Source organism: Antennarius striatus, chromosome 18 (genome assembly GCF_040054535.1).
Source record: "Antennarius striatus isolate MH-2024 chromosome 18, ASM4005453v1, whole genome shotgun sequence".
In the NCBI taxonomy this organism is placed as follows: Eukaryota; Metazoa; Chordata; class Actinopteri; order Lophiiformes; family Antennariidae; genus Antennarius; species Antennarius striatus.
In genome coordinates this window covers 19,656,362-19,677,500 of record NC_090793.1, presented here as the reverse complement: position 1 = coordinate 19,677,500, position 21,139 = coordinate 19,656,362, and the positions used below count along the sequence as shown (strand labels likewise).

Genomic DNA, 21,139 nt, shown 5'->3' with positions numbered 1-21,139 from the left:
ATGCCCTGGGGGAAGGGGGGGTGGTGGTGGTGGTGGTGGTGGTGGGCGTGGTGCGCCATGGCGTCCGTCCGCCCGATGTGGATCTCGTCCTCCTCGCCCTCCCCGGTGGTTTTCCGGTAAACTGGGTTGTCGAAGTTCATGCTCTTGGTGGAGTTGCGCCGCCAGTTGCGCCACACCAGGTAGACACCGGCGCACACCAGGCCGAACACCACGGTGGCAACGATAGGAACTGCATGCGTTTAAGACACAGGGACACGGGAAAGAGGGGGGGGGGGCGTTAACGAGGCGTCCATGGTGGGAGATGAAGGGTGATGTCACACAGGAAGTGACAGATGTGGACTGACACGGACTACAAACATGGCGGCTGACTCACCGATGGGGATGACCACGCCCAGAACAGCCACCGTCAGGTTCTCGCCCAATAGGAAATGCTCGCTTCCAGCTGAGGATGAAGAGGCGGGGCTGTTAGCTCCGTGGCGGCTAAACGAGCGTTAGCATTGGCATTAGCATCACTCACAGTGCTGCGACACGCTGCTGTCGCCCGGGGGCGTGGTCGACACCACCGTGGCGGTGGCGGTGGAGCCCAGCGCCTTGGACTCCTGGGACGACAGCGGCTTCAGGGTGGGGAGGGGCGTGAGGGGATCCGGGGCGCCGGGCGGAGACGTGGTCAGATGCGGGGTGGCGTCCGCCTGCGACACGCCCCCCGAGGGAGGCGGGGAGTAGTCCTCGCCGATGGTCGCCATGGTAACGAGAGGCGGGGGTGCCGTGTCGTTGGTGGGCGTCGCTGCAGCGACAGGAAGACGCGTTAGAGACGGATGCTGCAAACTAACGGCTCATCCCCCCCCCCCCGCATTGAGGCGCTCCGCCCATTAAGCCCCAGTAGGGGCATTTATTGCCCCTGAAGGCGCTCACCTGGCACGCAGCCCCTCATGTCGGGCCCCGGGTCCTGCCCGTCGGGGCAGGCGCAGGTGTATTTGGGCGAGTGCTCGGTGATCTGCGGCGCCTTGAGGCACAGGTACTCGCAGCCGCCGTTAGCCACGCCCCCCAGGTTACAGCTGTCGGGGCCTGGAGACGAGACGCCGTCGCGCGTTGGACGCAAACGGACGACAACAAGAAAGACTTACGGTGGAATCTGCTGATGAAATCCAGCGAAACGTAAAAATATAAACAGGGGAGAGATGGATGTGGAAACAGGTCGTCGTGGAAACATCAGGCTGGAGGCGGGGCTCTGACAGCTGGGCCGCCGCTTTGATCACGCCGCCGCCGCATCATTTATTCACGCGTCTGAGGCATCGGAGACCCGCGGAGGGAACGTGATGTGATGATGAGAGACACACACACACACACACACACACACACACACACACACACACACACACACACACACACACCTGGCGGCTGTCGGAGGCGGTGGAACACCACGATGTCGTGCGGGTCGTTGAGGTTTTCCGCCAGCGTCTGGACGTCCTGCCCGTTCAGCCGGTTGGCCATGAAGACCGCCGCCCGGTCCCGGTCCGTCCAGTAGATCCGGTCCTGGAGCGTCAGGGAGCATCGTTGTGTTACCGTGGCAACGGGGTCAACAAAAAAACACAACAAACAGCAGGTCTACTGGTCTTTTACTTTATCAAGTATTTCTATTATACTGTATGTGTTTCTACCCCTGAAAAGAGATTCAGAAAGGAGATAACAATCTTTGTGGTTGCCTTAGAAACTACAGGATGGATTCCAGCAAATAGACCTCAGAAACCTGTATGTGTGTGTGTGTGTGTGTGTGTGTGTGTGTGTGTGTGTGTGTGTGTGTGTGTGTGTGTGTGTGTGTTACACCAGTTATTGAGCACAAATAAAGCATGAAGGTAAATTGAACATCCTCCCCTGACCGACACACGCGTGCTCTGGCTTCTCATCACGATGGACACGCAGACACACGGACGCGTAGCGGCGACAACGAGACGACATCGGTGGCGAAAACCAACCTCGAACACGGCGAGGGCGTAGGGGTGTCCCAGCGTCGCCGCCGACGACATGTGGGTCCGGCGGTGCGCCCCGTTCAGGTCCACGCTGGCCACCAGGTGCAGCTTGGAATCCACCCAGTATAAACGCCGGTTGGCCACGTCTGACACACACACACACACACACACACACACACACACACACGGGGGGGGGGTAAAGCTTTCCCGGAGCAGAAATTGATTGTCTTGGCAGCCAGCACTCGTGGACTCTGACCAACAAATCCCTTTAGGTGATATTGATTGCTTTTTAAAATGTCAGATTGTCACGACTGCAGGATTCCTCGTGTCGATCGATAAAACCTGAAACACTCCGAGGCGCTCACACGCCGCCTGACGGCTTCATAACCTCCAGTTAGCGCTCGGGACGCCGGCCGACCTTCAACTTCTCTGAGGTGATGAAGAGCTTCCTGTTCACACACACACACACACACACACACACACACACACACACACACACACACACACACACACACACACACACACACACACACACACACACACACACACACACACACACACACACACACACACTCACCTAGCGTGATGCCGTTGGGCCACTCGATGTTGTCGGTCACCAGCACCTGCCGGTCCACGCCGTTCATCCCCGCCTTCTCGATCTTGGCTCGCGTCCCCCAGTCTGACCAGTACATGAAGCTGGATGGGGGGGTGGGGGGGTGTCAGGGAGGCAAAGGATTCTGGGTTATCATGGACTGTTCACATTTACTGGTGTGTTTAACTGTTACAAGCGTGTCCCTGAGGAACCCCCAACTAGTCTCCACAATCAGTCTGTCTGTCATCGTGAGACACAGGTGATGTCCAGCTCTTTGTGTCTGTCTTTCTTATAAAGACACTGTGAGACACAGGTGATCACATCACAGCGCTGTCACATGATCAATAACGCGGCATCGGACGCCCTTTCCAGAACAGCTGATTCCAACTTCCTGTCGGCGGTACATACTCTGAACTTCTGCTGCTGTGATTTGTTGCAGGTTTTAACCAAAGCTGAGTGTTTAAAGCGTCGCCGTTAAGAGCCATTATTGAGTTATGCGTCGTCATGACGGTTATTATGGGATATTACTTGGCGATAGCAGCTGTGAAACGTGCAGCGATTGGCGCCGTCGCTTCTGCATAAATGTGTGTCGCTGGCGTTAAAGCGAATTTCCCCCGCAGGGACGGAACTCATTCGGTGTCAGAGTAAGAAATGTGCAGCGCTACCGCCGACCGTCTGTCGCCGTGCCAACGGGAGTTTATTTGTGGTTCTGTTTGTGTTTATCTCATCATCCAGGAAAGGAAGAAATCACACACACACACACACACTTACCCGTGGTGGGGGTCGAGCGCGATGGCCCGCGGTTCGCTCAGGTCGCTGCTGATGAGGACGCGTCTCTTGGTGGCGTCCACCGACGCCACGGAAATGGACTTGTCCCCGGAGTCGGTCCAGTACAGGTTGTGCTGCAGCCAATCCAGAGCCAGACCCACGGGGGTGTGCAGCAGCGAGTCCACCAGCGGCACCTGCTGGGCGGGGTCGGCCGCCTCGTGGATGAAGGCGCTGAGGAGGATCCGTATGATTAAAGTCGTGCATCATCAGCGAATCGGTCACCGCAAAGTGGCTGCAGAGCCGAGTGTGTGTGTGTGTGTGTGTGTGTGTGTGTGTGTGTGTGTGTGTGTGTGTGTGTGTACCTGTAGATCCTGCGGTGGAAGCGGTCGCACCAGAACACGCGGTTGTTGGCCACGTCCAGGTCGAGCGCCACGGCGTTCTTCTGGGTGGACACCACCTGGCTGTAGTCCCGCTTCACCAGCTCCAGCCGCCGGATCTCGTGCCGGTTGGTGAACAGCAGGTAGGGGCTCTTACCTGCACACGCAAAGCACACGCAAAGCACATGTGTGTTAAAGGAACACTTAAACGTGCTTTAAACAATTTATCAGAGTGTTTTAAAGGTAATACAGACAGAAGGTGGTTTAATATCAGCATGGGGAGGGTTCAGAAACTTCTAAATTACCATGAATAATAATTTTTTAAATACATTTTAAAAAAAATTGAATTTAAAATTAAATTTAAAAAAAAATTATGATTATTATTTTTTTAATAAAATAATATTTTTTTAAATAAAATAAATAGTAAGTCGCTCTATTGCGGAATTTCGTTATTTGCAGATGGTTGCTGGAACGCATTAAGCGGATTACTTTATAGTTAAAGTATTACAAGAATAATATTTGACCACTAGGTGGTGCTGTATTCTACTTAACCTGAAATTAGCAACGCATTTTTTGTTTTGATGACATTTCCTCCGACATCACCTCAGATAATCACAAATATGAACCTGTTGGTGGCGCTAGAAGAAAAGCTCATCGTCATGATTCATCCTCTGGAAACCAACAAAAAAAAATTTTGGGCAAAATTTTTTTAAAAAGTAGAAAAATGGTACGGATGCTAATGGATGCTAACGGATGCTATCTGTGGAGGCAGACGTGATTTTCTCTCATTAACGTTCTGCTCGCCTCCGTTTTCTCGTGTCGTTACCTCGCTCTGGCGCCCCCTGCTGGGTTCCTTACAACACGCCGTGCAGCCATGCGTGTAGACAGCGGCAAACACACACACACACACACACACACACACACACACACACACACACACACACACACACACGTTACACCTCTCTAAGGCTGAGCGTCATTAAACCGTCATGAAAGAAAGTTTTGTTCATTTTCTCCTTCATTTTGCCTCCTGCTGGTTCAGTAACACACACACTGTGAGGGAAAGTGAGTGTAAAGATAAAAAAAAAACGACCTCTGACCTCAGCGCGCGCTAACAGCTCTTCACCATCATTAGCGGTTTGTTCTTTCTAAACCCAGCTGCTGTCAACAAGCCCGACGAAACCAGATTAAATCTGTGGTGAGTGGAACCAGATTAAATCTGAGGTGAGTGGAACCAGATTAAATCTGAGGTGAGTGGAACCAGATTAAATCTGAGGTGAGTGGAACCAGATTAAATCTGAGGTGAGTGGAACCAGATTAAATCTGAGGTGAGTGGAACCAGATTAAATCTGAGGTGAGTGGAACCAGATTAAATCTGAGGTGAGTGGAACCAGATTAAATCTGAGGTGAGTGGAATCCGCTGAGACTCTTCGCTGAGGAGTTGTGAACGTTCTTCACAACCGATCGCATCAATCTGTTTACGGATCGGCGTGGAGTCGCCTCTGTGGGGCGACTTCATGAATCTGCAAAGACGAGAACCTGAGAGCGACGGAAGGACGAGAACGAGTTTATAACGTGGATCAAAGAGGTTAGGTCAGAGGTCAAACTCATTTTCACCGAGGGCCACATCAGAACAACAGCTGTAATCAAAGGGCCAGATGTAACTAATAAATGTAAGTAAATGTAACTCAATGTAATGTAACATAAATGTAACTACTGCTTAATGTTTGTAACTTGAATAATTTCTTATTCAAGTTACAAACATTACAGTTAGACAGAAAAAACATGTTTGTTTGTTTCTCTGTTCTAACATAAATCCTTTTCATTTGTCAGGTTATTAAACCCACAGAACTCCATCAATCAAGGATCAAACTATCAATCAATAAAGAAAAATAACATCAGACACAAGTTAGGACGTTAACTTTGTTCACAATATTTTTGTCAGAGTTAAAATGTTCTTAATTACTGCATTGTGGGAAATGTAGTTTTTGGTTAAAGCGTTTGACCTATTTATTTTTAGACACTGACCCTTTATTCTCTCGCGGGCCACAGAGGGTCACACCATTTAATTACCTGATACTAGGGTATTATTATGATTATTGTTGTTAATATTTTTAATATTATTATTATTCCCCTCATGTCTTAATTTTTCTTCAATGTATATTTTCCCTGTGTGTCTGAATGCTGCTGCAACATTTACATTTCCCAGTTTGGGATGAATAAAGTACATCTTATCTTATCTCAAAATGATGTGGAGGGCCACGTTTGGCCCCCGGGCCTTGAGTTAGACTCATGTGGTTTAGATACAGAGTCCAGACTCACCCTCAGCTTTGCAGGTCTTGGTCACCGGGTCCATCTCGTAGCCCTGGTAGCATTCACACTTGAAGTCTCCCTTGTAGTTGATGCAGATCTGACTGCAGGCGTTTGGGTTCTCACACTCGTCGATGTCTGCGGACACACACGGACATTCGTTCAGGCTCCAAAATAAACGCCTAAACATTAAAATACGACGACGATCCCTCGAGAGTAATGAGTGGAGTGTGTGCTGCAGGAACACGCTGAGGAAGACGAGGGGCGCCGCTCTTCATCTCACACCTCAGGCCCTCTCTTCCTGGAGTGTGACGGGGAAACGTGGCTGAGAGGACGACGGGAAGGTGTGAAGGACACCGAGGGGGGGAGTGTGTGTGTGTGTGTGTGTGATGTGATTCCCTGTGGGAGTTGCGCGCACACACACACACACACACACACACACACACACACACACTTACCGCCACACGTCTTCTTGTCCAGCAGCTGGTAGCCCGTGGGGCACTGGCACTCGAAGCCGATTGGTCGATCCATGCAGATGTGGGAGCAGCCGCCGTTGTTGATCACACACTCGTTCAGCCCTGCGGACACACACACACACACACACACAGACACACACACACACACACACACACACACAGCGTTAGACACAGCTCCATCGGGGCGGAGCTAACCTCATGTAGCACGCTAAGCTGTCAAAGCTGACCAATCCGACGCCAGTCAAACGTTTCTGACTGTTTTATTGGCCGGTAAAGCAGAAGGTGAAGCTGCTGAGGGCCACCAGATTGACCCCCGCCTGACCTTTCTGCAGTGATGTCATCCATTTGCACGTCTGGAGGTGAGACCATTAACGGTTTCACTTCACTATGACGAGATGAACCACTGACCTGCTTCTGCCTAAAACACACACACGCACACGCACACGCACACACACACACACACACACACACACACATTGTGTGTGTGAGAATCACGATTCGTTTCACGAGGAGAAAGACGGAGGGCGTTGAAGACATTTAACGCAGACGTGATGCAGAACGTTTCAAACTGGGTCACCGAGTTGGCAGAGAATAAAGAAGACAGAGATCTGACGGCGCTGCATTCACTGGCTCTCTAGAATCGTAGGAATTGATAGCGCTTTAAAGTCAGCAGCTGATGTTTTAGTGTCAGATTTTTCCTTTTTTGCGCAGTAAAACTGAGATGACAGCAATGAATTAACGGCTGTTAACACATTTTCTTTTCCGCGCAAGTGTTGGAAAAAATAACTACTGCTTGAAATCAATTATAAAAGGGTCAGACAAAGAAAAAGGAACCAGGAAAGGCCGAGTACAGGCTGTCCTTCGTGCACAATGGACGACTGGAAAGTGGGCATTTAGAGAGAAATTAGTAAATTGTAGAAGTAATGTAGAAGCTTTGGGGGACTTTTATATTATCATTCAAAGCAGGAATATTGTCTGTTTACAAGTTAATAAAAACTGCTGCCAAGATTGTCACCGTTCCAAAACGAAACCTCAGCGCGGAACAACGAACCTGTAACAGAAAAATAAACTCATCAGCGCTTCAGTTGTCAATATAAAGGTGTTAGCCTGGTTTCTGATGGTGTGTTTGTGTGTCTATGTCACTGAGTTGCGGAAAAACAACATTAAATTCATAAAAAAACTGTTTTAGTAGATCTAGTAGATCTTTTAACATTTTAAACCAAACGCGTGATCACCTCAGCTGCTGTGCAACCTCCTCACCACTAGGTGGCGGTAGCAGAGACGGGGTTGATTATGAGCAGTTTGAAATTTGTTTTTGCAAAGATTTATTAAACAATTATTAAAAAAAAATCTCGATATAATGCGAAATAATTTATTAAATAAATGACATTTACACGACGGAGATCCTGTAAACGTGATTTGGAGCTCAGAGTAAAGTTGTTTTTGGAACAGATACACATTTTTTCCCCGACCCCCCCCACCCCCCCAGAGAGAGACTGGAGAGGCTTCACAGGGAAATGCTTTCTTTGCTTTGCACCGCAGCCAGAAGGTTCTGAGCGCCGCGGCAGCCAGCAGGATGCTCCTATCAGTGATTCAGCTGGACGGGGGACAGCAACCTGCCATTCAACCCCCCCTCCACCATCAACACCCCCCCCACACACCTCATGTCGGCTGCAAATGAACTGCATCCTGGAGGAGTACCGGGATGCGTCGGCAAACGAGGACTCAGGAAAAAAAATCTGACTTCAAGGACGGTCGTGATGTAGAGGTCACATCCCTCATCCCACGGATGGATGGATGAGGGATGGAGGGATGGATGATGGATGTGCACACACACACACACACACACACACACACACACACACACACACACACACACACACACACACACACACACACACACACACGCACACACACATCTTCACTCCCCATGTATTTACATTCTGCAGCTTGTTTCTCTTCGCCTCTGATGATGTTGTTGATAATTTCCAGTCTTACTAATGAGATCTGAAGCACACATGTCGATGCTCGCAGAGACCCCCTCACCCCCCCACCTTACACTCCCACCCCACCCCCCCCACACCTTCCACCTCGTATTTATTGTTGGTTTTTATGTTTGTGTCTTTCGGTCGGGGGAACATCTTGCCAGTTCACGGCTGAGCGAGCGCAGCGATGAGAGAGGTGTGTGTGTGTGTGTGTGTGTGTGTGTGTGTGTGTGTGTGTGTGTGTGTGTGTGTGTGTGTGTGTGTGTGTGTGTGTGTGTGTGTGTGTGTGTGTGTGTGTGTGTGAGTGTGTGAGTGTGTGTGCCGACACGCTTTTAATGAGCTGCGAACAAGACGCCGGTGGAAGGAGAACGTGAGGAGGAGGGAGGAGGAAAAAAGACTCCCTGGAATAAACTGTTCCGGTCCGGTACAATCCATCCCCGGTCTGTCTGCGCCGTCCTCTGTGGCGTCCCCCCCCCCGGTTTGTGTCCCTCTGAGGAGACGTGGTTTATAAGAGGTCATTAAAACAGGTTAACGGTCACAGACAGACGGTTGGATGATAATTACTGTAGTCCGCCCTGATCGATGCAGGCCTCTAACTGATGCGAGCCTCAAACGCCTGTGAAACGCGAGGCTACCAGGAGGGAGACGGGCGTCGTTTCGCAAACACGATTACTCCGCTGGAAGTCGTTCGGAGCTGAGAGTGAACCGTCTTACCGCACTCCTTCTTGGGCTCGTCCGACCGGTCCTTGCAGTCCTTGACCGAGTCGCACACTCTGGAGCTGTCGATGCATTCTCCGTTCCCGCACAGGAACTTCAGCGGCCCCTCGCACCTGGTGGCTGCAACACGGCGACATCAGGGGAGAAGATTAGCATCAACGCTAACAGTGCGTCTAAGTCGAGATGAGAACGTCAGGGGTTCACTAAAATACCCCAGTCAGGTGTAAAAATGAACTTCAGTTCAGCCCCTCGAAAGAAACCGGCTCACAAAACGGTCACCAACTGTTGCCGTAGCAACGGACAACTACGTCCAGATTCATGGTTTGTGATGAAATGGATTGAATTTATTGAGAAGAAGTGAACGGAGGAGGATTCAATTTAAATTCAAATTTAAGAAACTATTTGTCCCCCAAAGGGGCAATTGAAGGCACAGAAAGCAGCAGTGTTGGTGCAAAAGACAGGATTGGTGCAAACAAAGTAAATGCAGAGAGAAACGAGTACAAACCCAGACTCACTGGTCAAACGATAAACAGAGATGTACGGTACAAATGTCGGGGCGACCCACCGTTGACACACCCCGACTCGTCGCTGTGGTCGGGGCAATCGTGGATCTTGTTGCACTGCTTGGTGCCGTGGATGCAGGAGCCGTCGCCGCACTGGAACTCATCGGGGCGGCAGGTCAGCAGGGCTGTGACACACACACACACACACACACACACACACACACACACACACACACCACACGGGACAGTCAGTAACAGACAGACACCAGGGGACGAATCAGCAGGAAGTGATGCATGATTTCAATACAGTCAGGGCAAAGATGGAGGCGGTGTGACGCGGCGCCAGATTTCATTAATATCCTTCACACGAGCTTTTCATCAAAAGCGTGCTAAAAAGTGAACACGCCTCGCACAAGCGTGCACACAAGCCTGTGCACAAGCGTGTGCACACAATCGTGTGCACAAGCATGTGTGTGCACAAGCGTGCACAGATCTGATGGAGCAAGATCCTGCAGACGTGTTCAGAGACGATAGATCAGAGTTTTGGTGTCCCATCGTCACGCAGACGTCTCTGTGTGGATTTAGCAGAAGCAGTGAAGGCGGAGCCAAACTGGCAGGAATCCAGACGACTAAATAAAACATAAAAAATAAAGAAACAACATCGATCTGCTGTAAGTGCTCCTCTGTGACACCTCAGAGGCTGAGAGGTGCGTTTGATGTGCACCACTCATCTTGATAATAAATAGTGGGACGATCTGGGATTCGGAGCCTCAGGGCCCCCCCAATCTGCCACCAGTTAATAGGAAAAGCTTATCGTGACGCCCCCCATCTCCACACGGCGTCATCGACAGCGACACGCTTCAAAACAACAACAACAACAACGTTTCTTAAACTCACGGCAGTCGGATTCGTCCGACTTGTCCTTGCAGTCCGGATCGCCGTCACACTTCCAGGCGAGCCTCACACACTCCCCGTTGGCGCAGCGGAACTCTCCGGCGGTGCAGTTGGCCCGGCGGTTGGGCGGGTAGGGGACGCCGTCGCCGCCGCAGCGCTCCGGCCCCTCGTCGGAGCCGTCGGAGCAGTCGGGGTCGCCGTCGCAGCTCCACATGAGCGGCACGCACTCGGACGAGTTGCAGCGCAGGCGGTCCGGCCCGCAGCTCCGGGGGGCGGAGCACTTCAGCTCGTCGCTCCCGTCGCCGCAGTCGTCGTCGCCGTCGCACACGTAGACGGCGTCCAGGCACTTCCTGTTGGCGCACATGAACTCGCCTCGGGGGCAGGTTTGGGCATCTGGAGGGACAGGAAGTGAGACGGGCGTGTTTCACTGAAGGGACGCGGAATGCTCATGTTTGTTTTTGAATTAGCAGCTTTATCGATCGTCTGTTCACCTCCAATCATTACTGGAGAGGGGATTTAATGACTGACGAGTCCAGAGGCGTCGCTTTAAACCCAGATGAATAACCAGACAGACAGACAGACAGACAGGAGGAGACAGACAGGTGGTTGTTCTACCTCCCACGGAGGTGAATCAAATCCAATTTTAGTATTTCATCACGCTGGAGATGATGAATCCGTTCCAAACGGATCATTACCTTCAGACGCTCAGCAGCTTTAACTCATGGAGTCTTTAGCTTCAGACAGGACGGACGGACGGACGGAGGGACGGAGGGACAGATGGACGGGTGGAGTCACAGACGGACGGATGGACAGATGGATGGATGGACCATGGACCAATGGATGGAGGTGAGAATCCGACCATCTAAAACAACGTACAACAATAACACCAATAATAATAATAATAATAATAATAATAATAATAATAATAAATTATGGTTATTATTATTATTAGGAAATAATGACAGTTTTGCTTTTCTTCATAATATCTTTTTCAGGTCTACCAATGAGATGTACTGGCGATGCTTCCGGGGTGTACCCTGTCTCTCACGCATAACCAGCTGGAATAGGCTCCAGCGTAACCGTGACGACATTAGAAATAGATGAACGGTCGACCAACGATCAATAAAATGAAAAGGAAGCAGTTCTGTCCGACAGGAGACATTTAAATCAAAATGAGTCCGCACACACACACACACACACACACACACACACACACACACACACACACACACACACACACACACACACACACACACACACACACACACACACACACACACACACACACACACACACACACACAGTATCGACTGTGTTTTCTCACTGCAGCCAAACGTTTCTCTGGAGGAAGGAAAAGTTTTTACTCAGCAAACCTCCGGGTGGAGATTGTGTCCGACCTGCAGGAGAAATCCCACAATTAATCCCACAAATATTAGTTTTTATGAGCTGGGATTTTATTCCAGATGATTTTTTTGTTCATCAGGATTTAAATGGACAAGTTGGGAACTAAAGAGCTGAGAATAAAGGATAAAAACTCTTCTCTAACTCACTTTAAGCATCTGGGTCAGCCTGACGAGTTAATTATCATCCTATGTAATTAAAACACGTTAAAGCACTATATATCCTCTCTGTGATGACAGGATTACCACGGAAACACGTGGGGGGAGGCTGAGTCCACACGCCACAGATGAACGTCAGGTCGGCCTGAGGTTTATTCTCTTTAATATTTAACCGCTTCCATCTGATTCTGACGTGTTTTAGAACCACAGCTCCTAATTCAGCTCTGAATTATTAACCTGATCCAATAATGTACATCATGGGGGGGGGGGGGCATTACCACCATTACCAACATACATGTGTGGTGTGATCATGTCACTGGGAGATTTTAGAGGGTTTTTAAATGATGCATAATTCAAACAGAGTTTCACATAGTTTGACATGGTTACAGAAAAACCACCGACAGATGCATGTGGCCCCGGGGGCCACATGTGGCCCCCCGCATCATTTTATGTGGCCCACAAGAGCATAAAAGGTCAGAGTGTCTAAAAATAAATAAAATACATAAACTACATTTCCCACAATGTGATAATTAATGTTTGTAACTTGACTAAGAAATAAATTCAGAGTTCTTTAACATTAAGGAGTAGTTACATTTAGTTACATTACATTTAGTTACAATTAGTTACATTACATTGAGTTACATTTAGTTACATTACATTGAGTTACATTTAGTTACATTACATTTAGTTACATTTAGTTACATTACATTGAGTTACATTTAGTTACATTTATTAGTTACATCTGGCCCTTTGAGGACTGATGGACTCCCATTGATCCGGACAGAGCTTCATTCTCTCGCTCCGCTTCGCTGTTTATGTTCCAAATCAGTTTGACAAACTGATTTTGGAACATAAATATTTCACATTATTTTAATCTTTTTTATCTGATTTTATCTCAGCTTTTAACTTATTTCAAGTAATTTTGGTGGATTTTTTATTTAATATTTTATTTAACTGCATTATATTCATGTTTTTATGGCGCGTCTGTTGTGCTTTTATCTAGTGACTGTGCAGCACTTTGGAAACCTTGTGTTTATTTCAACTCTGCTGAATAAATAAAGTGGATTGGATTGGACAAACAGCTAAAATCACTGTTATTCCCAGTTTACTTGATAATAATAATCATAACAATAACCGCTTTGCTGTTTGTGACGCGTCTTTTGATTTGAACTTGCAGCTGACGTCAAACCATCACAGAGAGACGAACTCCTTCCTCCTGTTAGAACCTGGAGAAGCGAATGAAGGATGAAGTGGAGCGAGAGCGAGGCGACTGTTTGAATCCGTTCTCCGATCCTCTGACTGCAGGGAGAAAGAAGCGACTGATGCAGGAGGAGGAGCGAGACGTTTAAACGCTTGGCTTCATCAGGACAAATTAAGAGGAAATGTCAGTGGAAGTGAACCGCGAAGTCGTCGGGAGGATGAGGAGCATCTGCTGGATCTGGATGCTTTATAAAACATTTATGTCTGGATTTTGGTGGGGCTTGGAACGAATTAGCGCATTAGCATGGAAAAAACGCGTCTCTACTTACGAAATTTTCTAATCTGGAAATTTCTTGCAGAACCAATTAATTTCATCAGAGGTACCGCTGTAATATTATATTGCAAAATGCGTGACTGTAAAAGATGTGAAAGTGAAGCAAACGTTCTAAAAGTGTCCCTCCGTGCTCCCCGTAGAGCAGCATTTAGACGTCAGCATCTCCGTTCACCTCGGCGACCTTCGCTGTAGACGGCGGTGGCCTCTTGGCTTGAGACGGCCGCGTCGATACCGCCATTAGAAATTAAAAAGGGATTAACGCGGGAGAGACCGGCGCCGAGAAAAGACCTCAAAGCTCCAGAGGCGTCAGACGTCGATCCATTCAGACTCACTTAGGATGAATTAACGCCACTTAAATCACACGTGGAATTAATCTGAGTCGCGTTTTTGATGCACGTCGAACTGCTTCCTCTCCCGCCAGCGTTTGGGGGAGCGTTCCATTCCGAATGTCTTCAGACGCCGTCGCCTCCATCGATTCTTTTCCTGACGCGGAGCGGCGAGGAGAGAGGAGACAAACGGAGGAGCCCATTCTTCACGGCGTCGCAGAAGTAGGCCAAGGATTGTCACCCCGAGGGTGTGTGTGTGTGTGTGTGTGTGTGTGTGTGTGAAGTGGGGAGGGGGGGGGAGGGGGATGATGAAGTACTCACCAGAAGCGCAGTCTTCCTCGTCGGCGCCGTTCTCGCAGTCCTTCTCCCCATCGCATCGCCATGACAACGAGACGCACTTGTTGGCGGACCCCCCGCAGTCGAACTTCTCTGGGGGGCACGTCTGTTTGCCTGGGGGCAGAGATAAAGACACACAGGGAGGGGAAGGGGGGGGGGGTTACTAAAGGCACAAACGTGAAGACACCGCTTCCCTGCTGCCCCCCCGTGATGCTGTTGAAGCCCCGCCCCCTCGCCCCCCACATCCAATAGATGTCACCGTCTGGATGGCGCCTAAAGAGACGTGGCCCCGGCCGGTCCAGATTTCAAGGCGTTCAAATGAAGCGCGCCTTAAATTATACATGTCTGCTGAGAGGGGGGGGGGGCGAAGATAATGGAGTCAATGGGTCAGCCTGGGGGGGGGGGTAAATGACGGTTTGATTCTGATTCATCCCCCCCTAGAAATACCACCAGTGTGATTTTAAATATGCAGATATGCAAATATGTTTGTTTGTTTGTTTGCATCTCAAAAAATTGTCACCGGGAGGCTTTAAGGAAAGGAATTTTATGTATTTATTTTAAATTTATTTATTTGTCACCTGTTGAGCTAAAAACATTTTAAAATCCAATTTAAAAAAATGTAATTAAATTTTTTTTTAATTAGTTAAACAGGTGGAAAATAAATAAATAAAAATAAATAAATAAAATTCCATCAGAATCCAGTGACAGTTTTTTGAGATGGAAACAAACAAGCAAACAAACAAAAACGCAAACATATTTGCATATCATTAAATTTATTTATTTGCCACCTGTTTAGCTAACTAGCCTTGATGCTAATGCTAGCGTGTACCTCCGTTCCCTCCTTTCGTCCTCTTTTCTTTTCTAAATGTTCTGCAGAGGAGTTCTGACAACTTTCAATTTCATTACAGCTAATAAAAAACCCCCCAAAAAAACCCATAAGAGGATCATCTTTACCATGACGACTCAAATAGGTTCTGCGATAAACACCGTTGCCACGGTTACCAGAGAACTGCTGATGCTTTGGCGTTGAGTGGAAACTGTTTTACGTCTCTAAAACGTCTCCAAACTAAATGTTTATAAGGAAACACGCGTTTGAACGCAGCACGAAAACCAATTCCTTTATGTGTAACGTGAAAACAATCTGGATTTTAATGATTAAATGCACTGCTGTGTTTCTTCGCTTTCTTTTTCTTGTCTCTATATGTTTTTTTTTTCTTACATTAAAATTAATAAAATAAAAGCCCCACATTTCTGCAGCTCTGCCCCGAACCGACCCGTCAGTCAACCGCATCACCGCTAAACCACCGAAAACACAAGATGGAAGGAAACAAACCGCTAAAAGCAAATCAGAGCGACGCCGCGTTGGTGTTTCGGTTTGTTTTCCTCAATGTAGAGAAGAGCCGTCGCCCGGGACGACCAATCAGGGGGAGGCAGAGGAGGGCAAGAGGTCAAACCCGGTTGAGAGGCTGAGGCATCGACCTGCCGTCAGGTGATGTCTGAATCTGGAGGGTCGTCGTGGAGACCGGGAAATGAAAAACGAAAGAGCTGAAACGCGCAGTCGTGTTTCAGGGATCGATAAGGACGGAGACGCGGCGGCGAGAAGGAAATGAAGAGCCAAGCTGCTGCCTGACGCCCCCCCCCCCAAATTTCAAATTTTGTACATTTCTTTTGCACATATCTCAGGAAACGGATGAGATAGAAAGACAAAAAAAAGGTGTTATATTCAGGGAGGCAGGGGGATAAAAATGAGATCACAACTTTGACCTTGAATAACTAGGTCAAGGTCAAAATATTCACTTTTATACCTTTTTTAGGAACGCATCTCTGAAACCTGATGAGATATAATCACAGAAGCGTGCAAACCCGTCCGATGTCTGACGACGAGGAGTTCTTAAACTGGGTTTGTGTCCTCTGAATTATAAATCTGCAGCAGATTAACGCTCGCTGCTCTCAAACCACACGATGGAGGGACATTCTTTTTGGTAAAGTGCTTTAGTGAGGAATGTTCGGAGGCATGTCGGTCGGCTCGGAGCGGGACCTCGGATCCCCGGCTGGATTAACGCGCCGCAGGAGCGACGGTCTCTCAGAATAAATACCGGAATAAATCAGAATAAATCTGCCGCCGCTCCACGTCTGCAGAGCTAAAGACCTAAAATTCACTTTCCTCCAGCGTCTAAGGTTAAAGAGGGGCTGTTCTCATTTACATGACTTCAAAATAAAGATGCTTAAATGGTGTTTATGCAAAATTAAAAGAGAATCCCAGTGCATCTTACAAAGGAAGAGCATTTAATGAGATGTTGGGAACACATTTCACCTTTTTTCTTTGTTTGAGTAAAACACGTTTAAGGCTCCACGTTGCATGAAATACTGATATTTTGCAAAAAAAAACCAAACAAACATAAAACAAAAAAAAAGATTTGTAAAACAAAAAGAAAGGAAAACCCGGCAGGATATTTATTTATATCTAGAATCCATCCATCCGACGGGTAAAATGAGGACAAAAATATGCCAGATTGAGAATAAAAGACCTGAAAACATGGACCCATGCAGCATGTGGAACGCTTCAGACCCAACGTGAAAGCGAAGACGTCAAAGTGCCGCCAGGAATCCAGCTGACCTCAGCATCATTGTCGGCTCACGGCCTCTAAATCCTCAGGATTGACTGGAGCTACAAAACCGTCAGCGCCCGGGCCGGAGTGCTGCCTGCCTGCACAGCCGGCTGCGGCGGCGGCGGCCACGCTTCCCCCTTGATGACACATTAATCTAATGGAGACGAGCAGCTCTGGCGTGTTTGGCTGCGGCGTGACTCCCAGGGGCCCCTCCATTTGAATTCTTAATCCGGCCGAGTGATGCTACTCCAGCGTGTAAGTGGGAGTCCGGTCGGCGAGCCAGAAGGATGGGGGGGCACAGATGTCTGCAAAAACATTGTGTGTGTGTGTGTGTGTGAGTGTGTGTGTGTGAGTGTGAGAAACTAACAGGAAGTAGAAGGAGCGTGAGCGTCTTCATTAAAATAAAAGACTTTTCCTGCAGTCTCAGATTACCAGGCTTGAACGCATCACAACTGGAGCGTGATGCGTTCAGGTGCTGCGCGTACAGTATGTCATTAGCGCTATACGTCCATCATGCTAAAGGAGGCGGGCGTTGAGTCCCTACCCCCCCAGCCCCCTGCTGTTCACGCAGAAACCAGCCCACGTTCGGCTAAATTTAACCCACAAACACGCAGCTCTGACTTTTTACACCGCTGGTGCAGGATAATTCCTGGTCCTGCCTTGAGTCTTTTTAATTTCTTCCTTTTCAGTCTCTTGTGGCCCGGTCTCATCCACTCAGATGAAGTGGATCTGATCACTTTATTGTTCTGGATGCAGAATCACAAGAAGCGGCTGAATTTTTAGTTGTTTTGGGAGACAGATTTTATATTTACTCTGCAAAGACAATCTGTGCATGCATGCTGAAAATAATAACCGGAATCAAAATATTTCATGCAAAATCTTTACGTTTCAGCTTCATGTGAACACACTGGGGATTTCCATATAAATGGATTTCTCCTCAGCGGAGATATCAATCTCTTTATTCTGCAGCCAGGAGATGAATCCTCCCTTCATTTATCTTTAATTGGATTTCCAATATAAACTTGTTATCCTTCAGAGCCCCCCCACACTTCACGTCTCCCTCCTTCTACTCGACTTTTCTGGGGTGACATTAGAGGCTTCGCTCGGCTGTTCCATTATTCATCCGACCGCCCCGATAAAAACGCAACAAAACTAGGATGAAGATCCTTTGGAGGATCCGCTCCACCCTCTGATCCGTTTCTGCGTGAAGTGAAGCAGGTTTCAGATCAGACGTAAGAGCAGCGGGTGGGAGATAAATACAGGTTTGAATCAGGTTAAACCACACGTGTCAAACTCACCGCCCCGGGGGCCGAATGTGGCCCTCCACATCATTTTATGTGGCCCTCCAGAGCATACAAAGTCAGTGTCTAAAAATAAATAGGACAAAAGTTGGCTTTGACTAAAACTACATTTCCCACAATGCACTAATTCAACCCATTTCAAAAACATTTTGAACAAAGTTAATATCCTAACTTGTGTTTGATGTTATTCATGTTACAACAGAGAAACAAACATGTTTTTTTCTGTCTGACTGTAATGTTTGTAACTTGAATAAGTCATAAATTCAGAGTTATTTAACTTTAAGGCGTTACATTTAGTTATATTTATTAGTTACGTCTGACTTTTAGAAGGAAAGTCCTGATGGAACCTCCTTCTAAAGGTGTAAATCCTGGAGTAATAAGGGATGGGATAGAAAACATTTAGCATCTGGAACCTCGTCTATGTGTAACCATGGTTACCACAGTGGATCTGTCTTCACCTGTGCCCCTATGTTACGTTAAAGCCCCCCGTTAGCCCCGTAGGCTGACCCCCCTGACTTACTGCAGGTCTCCTCGGCCTCGTCCGACCCGTCGGGACACTCCGGCTCGCCGTCGCATCGCCATCGCCCCGGGACGCACTGACCGTTCAGGCAGGCGAACTCGTCGGGGTCGCACGTCTTCCTGGCTGCTCGGAAAGAGAGGGAAACAGGAAGCACCGTCAGCCAATAGCGGAGCTCGATCCGGTCACATGGTGCGCGCCCCAGCTGCCATCGGTCGACTCTGGGCTCCTCGTGTTTGGTAAAACTTTTCCGGTCGTGTTCAAAGTGAAAGACTCCCACAAACACACTCGTCCTTTATATTTAAAGGACAGAGATTAACTCAGATTGGAAATCTACAATCTAATATTACGACAAATTTAAAAAAAATCCTGCCTTATTTCTGTCCCCGAAGGCCTGTCTATAATAAATAAATATTGTTTTAAAGGGGCAAATAGATAAATTGAGTGTCTTCTAAACACACAGTTTCTCATTTGTGGATCTCGAGGCGTCTCTGTTCGTCTTTGATTTAGCGGCGCCGCGTGCTAGTCGGCTAATTGGGGATTAAATGTGTGTTTCACACTGTTTCACCAGAACGTCTGAGCAAACGCTCGTTTACGGAGGCTCATTTATTGTGTTCAACATCTCAGATCTCACTTTGGATTCTGCTTTGCAATTTTGCAATTAAATCTAATCTGACGTCAGGTTTACGCTCTTATTGTGAAAGGGGGAGCCAGCAGGAAGTAGTCGTCCTGATGTTTGTTGGTAAATCTGAAGCGCTTCTGTCGGGTAATGAACACCAGGATCGTCTAATCAGCTGGAAAGCACCCAGATTAGAAGTGAACCCTAATCCTAATCTGGTTTAATTGCCCCGTTTTCAATCTGCCCCAAAATTAAAGGGATAAGGAAACGAGCCGGACACGTCTGGACCAGTCAACGACCTCGCTTTCATTCCACTTCGAAAATGTCCGTGAACAGAGAGGCTTGTGGGTAAAAAGAGGAGGGATAACCCGGGTGAGTAATGGCGGGGGCGATGGAGAGCGACACACACGGTAATAACACTTTATGGAACCATAATGGGGGGGTGGGGGGTAGAAACACTGGAGATGGTGAGGAGAGCACTTAGTGGGCATTAATCCCTCTGACATGGACTGAAAGGCATGTAAAACCTGCAGTACACACACACACACACACACACACACACACACACACACACACACACATACAGCATCCAAGGCTTTGGTACAAAAGACTTATTATTGCTCAATAAAACTTTAGTCCGTCATAAAATCTGTGGTTGCCATAGCAACGTGTACACACAGGTCACAGAGCATCCGCCTCACACTTCAGTCCCAGTTTTTCCTTCATGAAACAACTAAATATTTTTTGTGTTAAATTCGGACACGAGAACAGAAGCGAAGACCTTCATCACCTTCATCGCCGCGTCGTCGTGACAACGCTCCATCATTCATTCAGCATCATCTGACATTCACGCAGCCTCTGACCCGTGGAGGACGGGGACGGGTTCCTCCTGCAGGAGCAGGTCTGAACGTCTTCCAGCCCATTATCCACCAGTAAAGGAAATCAGTACCCAGTTTGTCCCGTCACTGATCCGTATGGGGGGGGGGGCACCAGCCGGCGCTCTAACTCGGTCCTGATGGGGTATCGATCCGGCGGCGAGCAGCAGCCGCAGCAGAAACATCCACAGATTAAATCTGTGCCTCTAAACGCTCCGCTTCATTCGGTGATGTCAGATTGTTTCAGACTCGCTGTGATTGGCCGGATTCCATTTCCCTCCCGCTGCGTTTGCATCGGTAACACTAAAACCTCGACCAATAAAACGCCTCGTATCTGTTCAAACGGACTCACTCAGCCGCTACAAACGTACCAGAAGTCACAGCTGTGTTAAAGAATCAAAATTCTTCTTTAAAACACAACATAAAACAGGAAAAAAAAATCCATCGTTAAACTAAAACTGCTCAACACATGGAAGAAAAAGTTCTCCAAAGCTTCAGTTTGATGGTTTGATTCCCAACATCACAAGCCAGATGGAATCAAAAGCATTTTTTCGGAGCATATTTTGCGTATGAAGTGACATATTGTCGAATAAATGCAATAATAAAGCTGGAAACTTTGTTAAAACTCAGAAATTTAAATGAAAATCTGGCACCTTTGGGTGTTTCTCACCAAACGCTGGCTGGATTGGAGGCTTTCGCCCTCCGGGTGCATCGATCAAACCGTTTTTAACCTTTAATGATTCACCACAACTCGACTGCACGCGCCTTGAAATCGCTCCACGCCGGCTGAAAGCTGCTCCGACGAGCAAGAACGACATCCAGAAGGTGGATAATGGAGGATATAAAGCCTGATGGAGCTCTAACCTCAACCTTC

General features: G+C 48.1%; 1 protein-coding gene across 3 annotated transcripts in view; it reads right to left on the bottom strand.

The window, feature by feature from the left end:
* The window catches only part of LOC137612350 (low-density lipoprotein receptor-related protein 8-like), a 30,708-nt gene that overhangs the window by 1,873 nt on the left and 7,696 nt on the right, over positions 1-21,139 (bottom strand). The window contains exons 3-18 of one of the 3 annotated variants that reach the window (XM_068340843.1): positions 18,775-18,897; positions 14,330-14,458; positions 10,593-10,982; positions 9,758-9,880; positions 9,190-9,312; positions 6,473-6,592; positions 6,027-6,152; positions 3,690-3,861; positions 3,331-3,558; positions 2,545-2,663; positions 1,974-2,113; positions 1,392-1,533; positions 913-1,065; positions 518-784; positions 374-442; positions 1-229 (exon numbers count right to left, since the gene is read on the bottom strand). The exon at positions 1-229 is cut by the window's left edge and continues 1,873 nt beyond it. In XM_068340843.1, the coding sequence (XP_068196944.1) occupies positions 1-229; positions 374-442; positions 518-784; positions 913-1,065; positions 1,392-1,533; positions 1,974-2,113; positions 2,545-2,663; positions 3,331-3,558; positions 3,690-3,861; positions 6,027-6,152; positions 6,473-6,592; positions 9,190-9,312; positions 9,758-9,880; positions 10,593-10,982; positions 14,330-14,458; positions 18,775-18,897 (2,653 nt within the window). Of the gene's footprint in view, positions 230-373; positions 443-517; positions 785-912; positions 1,066-1,391; positions 1,534-1,973; positions 2,114-2,544; positions 2,664-3,330; positions 3,559-3,689; positions 3,862-6,026; positions 6,153-6,472; positions 6,593-9,189; positions 9,313-9,757; positions 9,881-10,592; positions 10,983-11,284; positions 11,425-14,329; positions 14,459-18,774; positions 18,898-21,139 lie in introns of those variants that run through there. The other 2 variants (XM_068340845.1, XM_068340844.1) reach the window with 2 other exon arrangements.